This window comes from Loxodonta africana, chromosome 11 (genome assembly GCF_030014295.1).
Source record: "Loxodonta africana isolate mLoxAfr1 chromosome 11, mLoxAfr1.hap2, whole genome shotgun sequence".
In the NCBI taxonomy this organism is placed as follows: domain Eukaryota; kingdom Metazoa; phylum Chordata; class Mammalia; order Proboscidea; family Elephantidae; genus Loxodonta; species Loxodonta africana.
The window spans coordinates 20,157,070-20,169,347 of NC_087352.1; the positions used below are offsets into that span (position 1 = coordinate 20,157,070).

General features: G+C 44.8%; 1 protein-coding gene across 3 annotated transcripts in view; it reads left to right on the forward strand.

The window, feature by feature from the left end:
* Positions 1-422: 422 nt before the first annotated feature.
* Positions 423-12,278, forward strand: part of LOC135227177 (zinc finger protein 615-like) — a 32,004-nt gene continuing 20,148 nt past the window's right edge. Inside the window, exon 1 of one of the 3 annotated variants that reach the window (XM_010586568.3) lies at positions 423-532. Coding sequence is in view for 1 of the 3 variants with exons in the window: in XM_023543383.2 (XP_023399151.1) it covers positions 10,125-10,139 (15 nt within the window). In the remaining 2 variants the exon portion in view is untranslated. Of the gene's footprint in view, positions 615-10,025; positions 10,140-12,278 lie in introns of those variants that run through there. The other 2 variants (XM_010586567.3, XM_023543383.2) reach the window with 2 other exon arrangements.

The window sequence follows — 12,278 nt, forward strand, 5'->3', positions numbered from 1 at the left end:
TAAGCCACTTTGCTCTAGAAAATGCCTGCCTGTCTTTATCAGCTGGTTACCCAAAGGCGCTCTTCCCAGCCTTTGTATAAAGTGGATAAATGTCGCAATCATCTTTCTTTTCCACCTGGTTCGATGAAAGGGATTTACCCCCATACCATTTTTGACTTGTGTAAGCTTGAGCTTGTGAACTTCGATCCATTTCCGCAAAGGTTGAGGCGCTAGGGAAACGGACCATAACCAGCTGTCCCTTGACGTATTAACGGCTTTGCCTCTTGTACGTCAGATATTCAAAGATGGCCGCCCACGTTGGACCATTGCAAAGAAGGCGCGGACACATTACCTCTAAAGAAAGGCCAGGAATCTAATTGTCTCTTTCCTCCAAAGCCTTTAGACCCTCGTTGGCCACCGTACGCCGCTGAATAAGCTGGGCTGTGAGGCTAACAGTGCGCGAACTTCAGGAAAGTAATTTCGGCCTCTGATTGGTCCCTGTGCTGTGTGAAGAAAATTATTTCAACTCGATGGGGTCGCTACGTGAAACAGGGTGAGAGGGATGTATCGGCGCCCGTATTGGGTATTGTATGTGGGAGACCGTCGGGGGAGTGCTAAGTAGTCCGTAATGGGAGGTAGGTGATGGGGATGTCTTTGACGTCAGTCATGAGGGACTGTTGTGGCTGGTGATTTAAGATTCCCATAAATGAACGACGGACGGTCTCGAGATCAGATTTTGGGGTTCTTGAGGTTTATTCTGCGTGTGGGGCTCAGTGATTGAGAACTGGAGAGGTGGTGTTTGTCAACGAACACGTAATATGGTTCGGGTTCTCTTTGGGGTAAATCATGGAGAAGCTATTTTGGGGTCCACGTACAGGACTTTCTGGTCCAGGTTTTGGAATTAATTCGGGGTGGTGGTGGTTTGTGTTACAGTCGGGTGCAGGGCTGAATCTTTAGAGGCTCAGGTCCCATGGCTGGGGCGTGGCTTCACCTCCCCATCTTGGATGCTGGAACAGACTTGATGGATACTAACATTCCCCGTCAGCCCTTCAGGTCCAAGACCCCTCTCGAAGACTAATTTTGAAATCCCCTATGATTCCTCAACAACAATAATAAAATAATTTTTAAAAAACCCTTTTGTTCCCATATACTCTTGAATCCTTAAGAATGAACGTTTTTCAGAAGATGTATGATTCAACGTATCTAAAAGTAATGTGCCTTCTAAAGATGCAGTTTTTATCCTTGTTGCTGCAGATTTACAGCATATTTCTCAGATATGTAGTTTTTTTCAGGTTCTTTCTGACACAAGTAAAATAACTTCTCTACCATCCTAAATTGTTTCCCAAAGATAACCCTTGCAAAATTTATAGTATATTTATTTGAACATTAGGCTTTTATGTTAGGTGCTTAAGATTCATAATTCAGATAAACTGAGTAAACAATACTGTGATTTCCTTTTTCACTTTATTTATGTAAAATAAACATCTCCAAGTTGCAAATTATTAGTACTAAAAGTTCCAAAAGCTTTTATTTTTTAATGTGTGAACTGATGATATTATGAGTAGACTTATTTTAATTGTGTACATTTGGATAGAGATGAAATATTTAAAATAGTTGTCATTTGTGGGAACACTTGATGATTATCCATTTACCCATGATCTTGTTTCTCTGCCTTTCATCTTAAATCTAGATAATTTACTTTTGTTGTAATTGTAAATGTGTTACTATTTTCTGACTTTTTTCTTTATTTTCAATAGCATAAAAAAATTTTTAAGTATTTACTTTATGTTTGGTCACCCTACTAAACTCTTATTATTATATCTTTACCTATACCCAGCATTTCATTATGAAAATGTTCAAACCTACAGAAATATGGACAGAATTTTGAAGCTCCCATCCATATACCCACCATAGATTTTGCTGTTAACATTGTATTAGACTAGCTCTACCTGTTATCTAACCATCTACACAGCCCTCTGTCCATGAATCTGTCTTTTCTGTTGCTGGCTGCAGTGTAGTGAATTACTTAATATGGCCCTTGTAGCCATGCATAGTCTTGTGACTCCCACAAAATGATTGGGTGAGGCTATGCAAATAAGGTACTTGTGGCCCACCAAGGGGGTTCACCAGCCAGCTAAAAGTGCAAATACTGTGCATGGAACCCTTTGGGGGTGGGGACCATGCAAATAAGGTGTATGAAATCCTAACAAGGGAATTAGTCAGTTTTGCCATCTCATTAGGCTTAAAAAGAGAGCCAACTCTAGAGTTAAAAAATGGTGACCTCACTACCACTACAGTGCGATGGATCACTTTTGTGTGGCCTTTCTCACCATGGTGTTATAAATCTCCCATCAAATGCTTGGGTGGGATCATGCTAACATAGCGTATGGAACCCTAAAGAGGGGATTGGTCCATTTTGTCACCCTGTTAGGCTTAAAACGAACCATGTGAGAGGTAGAAAAAGAGAGGCTCTCAGCATCACCAAGGAAGAAGGGCCAAGAGCAGAGCCTGTCCTTTGGACCTGTGATCTCTGGGTGAGACGCTCCAGGAATCAGGAAACTGAGACAGCTGTAATACTGAGGACAGTGAGAAGTGGTGGCAGAGAAACGGCAGCAGGAGAGACTGGCAGGAGATCACATGGTGGGCTTGCTGGCCCACAGAGAGAGAAAGCTGAGTAGAGTGGCTTTGGGCAGGAGGCTCGCTGGTAGAGTAAGGTGCCTCTGGGCACTTATTGGCAGAGCTAAAAGAGATTTGTAACGCTTGCCTGAGCAGGGCAGAGGCTGAGGAGCCACAGAGAGGTGTGCTTGTGGCACCTGCTGGGAAGAGGCTGTCCTGATAGAACTGTATCCTGAGCATTCCTGAACTTGAATTGTAACCTGTTACTTCCCTAATAAAGTACATAATTTTGAGTACTGTCTGCGAGTTCTGTGTGGCCATTGCAATGAATTATTAAACCCGGCAGAGAAGTAGAGACTACCGTGGGAGGGATGGTTGGTATCAGAACTGGTAAGGATCGCAGAGACAGGAGACATGTCTGACTTAGAATGAGCCTTGAGCTGTTGATCTTGATTCTCCTTCCTCCTCCTTCGCCTTGTGAAGTTAGAGGCGGTCAGATGCCTCTCTCACACTGTTTTTAGAAGAAAAGCCAGGAGTAGAACGCATCTTTTGGACCCAGGGTCCCCGCACTGAGAACCTTCTAGACCCAGGAGACAGAGAGAGCTGTAATATAGGAGAAGGCATGAGATGGTGAGAAGTGGCGGCAAGCGGGGCAGAGAAATAGCAACAGCAGAACTAGGAGACCAGCATGAGATGGGGCGATGGGTTTCCCAACAAGGTAGCTACAGTGGGTGTGCCAACCCATGGAGTAAGAGAGCTGAGAGCCTTCAGGCAGGAGGCTTCCTGGTGGACTGGGGTGCCTCTGACCACTTATAAGTGGAGCTAAAAGAGCTTTATAACACTTGCCCGAGCAGGGCAGAGGCCAGGCCAAGGTCTGAGAGAGGAGGCCTGCATGTCTGAGGTGAACTGAGAGCTGTCTTGCATTGAAAAAGGGAGACTTTCCCTACATGCGTCCTGATCCTGATCCCTTAGTTCTACCCTGTTAGTTGAGGCCTGCCTTTGGGGACAGCCAACTAGAAACTGAGAGCTGTCTTGGTTGGAAGCTGTCCTGGTTGAAGAATTGTATCCTGAGTTGTATCTAGTTATTTCCAAGTTGTTCCTGATCCTGAATTGTAGCCTGTTAAAAAAAAAAAAAAAAGCCTGTTACTTCCCTCTAAATGCTTCTTTAAATAATGCTGCAGTGCAGGGAATTACTTAATATGGCCCTTCCAGCCATAGTCTTTGTGACTTCCACACAATGTTTGTGTGGGATTATGCAAATAAGATGTATGGAACCTGTGATGGTTAAAATTATGTGTCAGATGATGTAGTCATCCTCCATTTTGTGATCTGATGTAATTATCCTCCATTTTGTGGTATGTTGTAAATCCTAGCCCCTATGCCTGTGGTTATGGTCCCATCTGGGAGTGAGTGTCCATTGATCAGGGTGGGATATATCTTGAGTCGATACCTTACTAGAGGGTGTAACTCAAGACACCACCCATACCCCATTCATCTCCATTACCACCCTTATTGAAGTCGCACCCTTACTTGAGTCATACCTTTTATATTACAAGAAATAAACGGAGAGAGAAATTAGCAGAGAGGGGAGGACCTATTACCACCAAGAAAAAGAACTAGGAATGGAGCCCATCCTTTGGACCCAGGATCCCTGTGCTGAGAATTTCCTTGTAAAAATGTCATGGTGGACGCATCTGACCTCCTCTAACTTCACAAGGGGGAAGGAGATTCAAGATCAACAGCCCAAGACTGATTCCTATGAGGCAGAGGTCAGATATGCCTCCTCTCTCCAACCTTTTTACCAATTCTGTTACAAACTGTCCCTCTCACAGCACTCTCTCTTTTTCTGCTGGGTTCAATAATTCATTGCAGTGGCCACACAGAATTTACAGACCATGCTCGCAGTTACGGGGTTTATTAGGGAAGAAGGAGGTTACAATTCAGGTTCAAGAATCCTCAGGATACCGTTCTTCAATCAATTCGTCCTTTTCACAGCCATGCCCACATTCAAGTCTCTCTCTGGCCCTCAGCCCCTTGGCCTGGCCTCTGCCCTGCTTGGGCAAGTGTTAAAAAGCTCTTTTAGCTCTACTGATCAGTGCCCACAGGCACCCCACTCTGCCAGTAAGCCTCAGCCTGAAGGGACTCAGCTCTAGCTCAGTAGTTCTGCAAATCTAGCTCCACCAAATGCCTGGAGGCACCCTATTCTACTAGCAAGCCTCTTGCCCAAAGGTACTCAGCTTTTTTGCTCCATAGGTCAGCACACCTACTGCACCGTCTCCTGCCGGGCTCCAGGTTGTGCTGCCTCTGTTGCTGCTGCTTCTTGCCACCTCTGGCATTAACGGTGCTCTCTCTCTCTTTCTCTGTTTCCCGGGTCAAGGAGGTTCTCGGAACAGGGATACCATATCCAAAAGACATGCACCACTCCTGGCTCTTCCTTCTTGGTAGTGGTGTGATCTTCTCTTCCCGTATCTGGGATGGCTCATTTTAAGCCTACCGGGATGGCAAAACTGACCAATCCCCTTGTTAGGGTTCCATACACCTTATTTGCATGGTCCCTCCCCAATACGGGTGCCATGCACTTAATTTGCATTATCAGCAAGCTGTCCATTCCCGTTGGTGGGCCACAAGCACCTCATTTGCTTGACCCACCCATCCATTTGTTGTGAGTTACAGAGACCATGACTGGAAGGGCCGTATTAAGTAATTCACTGCACCGCTGTCCTAGACCCAGGAGACAAAGTGCTGGAACACTGGAGATGGCACAGAACAGTGAGAAGCAGTGGCAAGCATGGCAGAGAACCAGCAACAGCAGAACTAGTATTCTGGTGAAGACGGTGCTGTGGGCTCCTGGCTCACGGAATGAGGCAGCTACAATGGGTGTGCTGACCCATGGAGTGAGAGAGCTGAGCGCCTTTGGGCAGGAGGCTTTCTGGCAGAGTGGGGTGCCTCTGGGCACTTGTTGACGGAGCTAGGCTTGCTGACCCATGCATCGAGAGAGCTGGGGGCCTTTGGGCCAAGGCTTACTGGCAGTGTGAGATGCCCTTATTGGTGGAGGGGAATAAGTGGTGTGATCGCTTATTGGTAGAGCTAAAGAGATTTGTAACACTTGCCAAATCTGGGCAGTGTTCGGGCCAAGGGGCCAAGAGGCTGAGGGCTGGAGAGAGAGGCCTGCCTGCCGGCATGGCTGAGAAGAGGCTGACCTGATTGAAGAACTGTATCCTGAGTTGTTTCTGATCCTGAATTGTAACCTGCTCCTTTCGTAGTAAAACCCATAATTGTGAGTGTTTTCTGTGAGTTCTTTGTGACCATTACAATGAATTATTGAACCCAGCAGAGAAGTAGAAAGTCCCGTGGTAGAGAGGGCTAGTATCAGAATTGTTAAAAAGATTGGGGGAGTGGAGGTATGCCTGACCTTCACCTCACAGGAATCAGCCTTGGGCTATTGAGATTTCTTTCCCCCTTGTTAAGTTTAGAGGAGGTCCCAGGCTACTACCTTACCGTTTTTACACCTACCCTCTGACTGCTTCTACAGAAAATTAACTGGAGTTCTGCTCCTATGCTTGTAGTTGCTCCTTTGTTTACTTGATGAGCAAACATCTTGTTTACAAGTAATGAATCTCATTTTTCAATCCTGATTCTGCCTCTTGCTCACTGTATGATTTGTATGATATGTGTCTGTTTCCTCTTTAGCAAAAAAGAGGAAAAAAAAATGCCTCCCTCAGGGTTATTTTGTACATTAGGTGAAGCACAATACCTAAAATATTGAACTGTGATGCCAGGAACTATATCTGAACAAACAAGGTTGCCAAATTCCGCGTATTATGTTTTTGGTACGATAAAACCTGTGAGAGCTGGAACTTGAGAGGACTGTCTTGTTTTTCCGGGTCACGCAGGTTTTCCACCTTTGACAGAGTGCAGCCTTATTACTTTTCTTTTGTTCTATATTAGTGGGAAATATTTGCGTTTTCCTTCTCTGACAAGTGTCTGTCTTACCCAGGTTCCAGCTATCTCAAGTTGTACTGTATTAAATTTGTAGTTATAACTCATTTTCTTTGTTCCTTCTGACCTCCCATCCTTCTGATCTCTTTCCTTTCTCTCTTTTTTAGTAATGAAAGCATTTAAGTCCAAGAACTCATACTAGTGATCTGGTAACACCAATTTTATTTTAAATGTAAAACACTGATATTTGCATGATTTAAAACATAATGTGTACTTGTAGTAGTAACGGTGTGAGAACTGTCTGACTTCATAGGGCATAATGAGAATCACCGTCAGCCCAAAGCTCATTCCTATGAGATGTAGGTCAGGCATACTTCCACTCTCCAACCTTTTTACCAATTCTGAAGCAAACCGTGCCTCCTGTGGCACTCTCTACTTCTCTTCTGGGTTCTATAATCCTTCGAAATGGCCACACAGAACTCACAGACCATAGTTAGAGTTAAGTGGCTTACTAAGGAAGTGACAGGGTACAAGCCGGGATCACCATCAACAGGCTACAACTCGAGATCAGGATTGGGAAACATGTAGGTGAGGTCTCCCTTCTTCAGTGCAGGACAGTCCTCTCAGCTGTGGAAATAAGCAGGCAGTTCTGTCTGCTGTGCACGCCCCTTTCACCCATGCTGCCCCTTTTAGCCGTGCAGGCCTCCTCTTAGCTCCCTTAGGACAGGCTTCCTCTCAGTACCCTGAGGACAGACCCCTCTTGGCCCCCTGCAAACAGGCTCCTCTAAGACCCCTGAGGGCAGCTCCTATTGACTACCTCAGGCTATTCTCGCTTCGCTCAATATAGACTCCTCTTGTCCCTCTGAAGACAGGCTTTTTCTCAGCCCCCTCGGGACAGGCTCCTTTCAGCCCCCTGAAGACAAGCTTCTTCTCAGCCCCTTTAAGAGAGGCTTCTCGCAAGGTGTATGTGGGTTTTTGTGTGAGAGACTGGCTTGATTTGTAAACTTTCACTTAAAGCACAATAAAAATTATTTTTTTTTTTAAAAAGGGTAGGAAATAAAAGATCCTGAAAACATCCGCCCCCCCCCCCAGAAAAAAAAGAGTGGCTCCTTTTGGTCCCCTGAGGACAGGCTTCTCACCCTCTCAGGACAGGCTCCTCTTAGCCCCCTGCCATCTGTCAGCACTGACTGTGCCATAGGGCCCTTTCCGGGCTTGTAGCCACTGGCTCTGCCATTGGGCCTCTTTCAGGCCTGTCACTGTCTTCAGTGTTAAAGCCCTTAACCTATGTTATAGCACTTTTAGGAATTTCCTTCCCTCCTTTCTCTCTGTTTCTTCTCTCTTGCCTTTTTTCCTTTCTTCTTCTTCCTGCTTCATGCCTGAGAAACCTTTGTGGGGTTGGCTGTATATATATAAAAACTTTTCATCAATTTCAAAGCATGGCCCTCCCACCAGAGCCACAAACTGATCAATCCCCCCTTGGTAGGCCACAGACACTTCATTTGCATAGTAATAGTAGCTTAATTTGCATATTGTATTAACCAATCCTTGCAAGATGCATACCAGTGACAAGGCAGACCACAGCTCAGGACTAGACAGAAAGGATCAAACCAAGTTGTTTACAGCTTACCCAGTTTCAGTGCAGTGAATTACTTAATATGGCCCTTCTAGCCTAGTCTTTGTGACTCCCACATAACAATAGGGTAAAAAACCCCAAAACCAGTAGGACTATGCAAATAAGGTGATTTTGGCCCACCAAGGGGATTTGACAGCCTACTAATAATGTGAATAAGGTACATGGAACCCCTTGGGAGGGGGATCATGCAAATAAAGTGTATGGGACCCTAATGAGGGGATTGGTCAGTTTTGACATCTAGCTAGGCTTGAAAAAGAGAGCCAGTCCCAGGGCAGAGGGAGGACCTCACTACCACCGAGAAGAAGAGCCAGGAGTGGAGTGCATCTCTGTACTGAGAACTTCCGAGACCCAGAAGACAGTTGTAACACCGGAGGAGGTGCGAGGTGATGAGAAGCGCATCAAGAGAACTGGCAGCTGTAGGACCAGGAGACCAGCATGAGACAGTGTAGCGGACTCTCCAGCTCACAGAGTGAGGTGGATACGGTGGGTGTGCCAACCCTGAATTGAGAGAGCTGAGAGCCTTTTAGTAGGAAATTGTTGGTGGAATGGGGTGCCTCCAGGCACTTGGGGAAGCTAGGCTTGCTGACCCAAGGAGCAAAAAAGCTGAGGCTTACTGGTGGAGTGGGGTGCCTTTGGGTACTTACTGATGGAGCTAAAGAGCTTGTAACACTTGATCGAGCAGCGTAGAAGCCAGGCATGAGCTGGGAACAAGGGCTGAGACGGGAAGCCTGTCCAGGGGAGGCAAAGAGGAGCTTGTCCTCCAGGGATCAAGATAAGTCTGTTCTCAGGGAACTGAGAGGAGGCCTGTCATCACGGGTGTGCATGGCAGAGAGAACGGCCTACTTGCACAGCTGAGAGGAGCTGAGAGAGCTGTCTTGCACTGAAGGAGAGACTGCCTACATGCTTCCTGATCCTGAACCCAAGCCATAACCTGTTCATCCTGATCCTGAGTTGTAACCTAGTGCTTCCCTAATAAAGCTCATAATTGTGAGTGTGGTGGGTGAGTTCTCTGTGGCTATCGCACCAAATTATCAAACCCAGCAGAGATGTTTAGAGTGCTGTAGAGGGATGGCTGGTGTCAGAATGGGTAAGACGGTTGGAGAGTGGAGTTATGTCTGACCTCCACCTCATGGGAATCAACTTTGGGCTGATCCTGTTCACTATCTTCGCTGAAGTTAGACAGGTTCCAACTCTACTGCAACTACCTTTCACAACAGTGCTTATAATTTGCATAGCATGATGCTCTTTAAATTGCAGTGGATCATGAGAATGTAAAAAGACTTTTGAAGAGGTACGTGGGAACACATGGCTTAAAGGAAAAGTGTGTAGGTCCTACCTGTCTGTATGTCCTCTGCTGCTGAGGCATCCTGCTGTCCTTATTCCCCTTCCCACATTCCCTTTCAGGGTCACTCTACTTCCTCTTTACAGAACAAACGCATACTTCCCATTCAGGCTGCTGTGTTTGATTGCCTCAGAGGTAAAAACCTCTGAAGCGCTAAATAATGGACAGGTAGATAATTTGGAGCCTTAATTTAAGGTGAGTGGTTAAGTGCTACAGCTGCTAACCAAGAGATTCACAGTTCGAATCCACCAGGCGCTCCCTGGAAACCCTGTGGTACAGTTCTGCTCTGTCCTGTAGGGTCACTATGAGTCAGAATTGACTCGGTGGCAATGGGTTTGGTTTTTTTTTTTTTTGCACAGCAGCAGTGAGAAAATGTAGGCCCAGAGGGAATGCCTGCTCAGAGTTACTTTTCTCTTCAGCCTATAGGTCCTGGCTCCCCAGGAGAAAGAGGGATGAAGTGAAGGAAGGATGAAGAGATTCCAAGACTTCGGCATCGCCATTTCTGTGAATACCTTGACCGAAGACCGAGATTTTTGAACAGACATTCAGATCTGATCTAGAAAAGACAAATACAGAGCATACCAGTTAGCAACCATTTCCCAAATATAGAAGAAAATGATCCAGGCCCAGGTGACTTCAGTTTGTTCTTTTCTTTCCTTTATTGCCTAGTGGATTTGTAGAGCCCTGTAGAAATTGGTGCAATTAAACAGAAGATTATAAATTGGGAGTAGCAGGATCTGGGGCAAAATAAACTTAGATTCATACTTCACAATCAGGCAATGTAGGATCAGGAATATAGTGTTCATCATTCAATCTATGTGATATATGTTAAAACACAGTATGTGACTGCACAGGACCTGTGGGTGACATTAGCTGTCAACTTGCATCTGATATCTCCAATGGCCATCACAAGAGAAACATGATAAGCATGTGATATGCTTTGTGAGGAGAAAGCAGACCAGTTCAGCGGGGATGTTAGTATTGCATAACACTTAGGTCTGCAGAAATTTCTCTGATGGTTTTTCATAGCAGTGATGTAGTAGATGGTGTCGCAAACAGCAGCCTTCTCATAAACATAGAAGCAGATTTCCTAGGAGTGGTTAAAGAGATTTTCTCATAGGCTTCTGTGGGAATAGACCAAGCAAACTCAGTGGCAGTTTATCAGGGGATCAACGTGAGGTAACCCAGGGATTCAGAAAGGTTTTTTTAATAATTTATTTTATTTTTGTTGTTGAGAATATACATAGAAGAACAACACTAATTCAGCAGTTTCTGCATGTACCATTCAGTGACATTGATTACATTCTTCGAGTTGTGCAATTGTTCTCACCCTCCTTTTCTGAGTTGTTCTTCCCATATTAACATAAACTCACTGCCACCGAGGTTTCCTATCTAATTGTTCCTATCTAATTGTTCAAGTTGCTGTTGTCAGATTGACCCCATATCAAACCACCAAACCAAACCCATTGCTGTTGAGTCAAGTCTGACTCCTAGCAACCGTAGAGGACAGAGTAGAACTGCCTCAAAGGGTTTACAAGGCTATAACTCTTTACTGTAGCAAATGTCATGTCTTTCTTTTCTCCAGCGGGACGGCTGGTGTATTCAAACTGTCAACCGTCTGGCTAGAAACCAAGTACTTAACCACTGTTTCACCAGGGCTCCCTTGATCCCATATAGATAGATCTTAGAAGAGTATAATGCCCAAGGCAGTCATTCTTTACTAGTTAAGCTAAACCAAATTTTGGTTTTAAGAAGACTTCAGGGGATTTTTTTGGTTTAATGTTTAAAGATTATCTCAGGGTAATAGTTTTGGAAGTTCTTCCATCCTCCATGACTCCATAAAATCTGAATTCCATGAAAATTTTAAGCTCTGGTCTGCATTTCCCCCCTTTTGATTAGAATTCAGAAAGTTATTTTTTACTGTGACATTAAGTATAAATCTAAATATACTTTTCTCCCCAAAGCATTGATGTCTCACATGAACTAATTTAGAATGTGATAAACTGACAAGGCTTAAGCATTTACATCCTCTACTGAGTCTGCACTCAGGTTATCCTTGTGGGACAAAGAACTAAATTTGGCTGTTTCTGGTTTCTAAAAATAGTCTGAGCAATTAAGATGCTCTTTGTCTTTCTAAATGGAGTAGTGGTGACACAGTGGTTAAGAACTTGGCTGCTGACCAAAAGTTTGTCAGTTCAAATCCACCAACTGCTCCTTGGAAACCCTACTGGGGAGTTCTGCTGTGTCCTGTAGGGTTGCTATGAGTCAGAATCAACTGGATGGCAACAGGTTTCTTTCTTTCTTTTTTTTTTTTTTGTCTTTCTAAAATAGCCAGAGTGGGAGGAGATGCTGATAGGATTATATGATTCAGCTCCGAGTGATGATTGTAAACAGGGTTAGGTTAACTATGATTATAAAAACTGTAATTGTAGAAGCTATAAGGTGAAACAGTGGACATGGGGAGGTGCTGCTGGACTGGAATACGCTGGCCATACCTAAAGTCCCTTAAAGGTTTTGCTATGCTGACACCTTGTGCAGATGAGAGCAAGGGAATGATCTCTCAGTTAAATTTTGTCAGAGGCCAGAAAGAGTGAAGATGAGATGACTTTTGGAAAGGCTGACCAGATCAGGTAGATTCCTGCAGCAGACCTGAGCAACCTCACCCTGAGGACCCATTGGCCTGCTGAAGGACTAATTGTTAGTAACTATTTTGGACTGGAAATATGATTGGAAGGGTGAAGTTAACCTTCAAGTATGAAAAGGCCAATG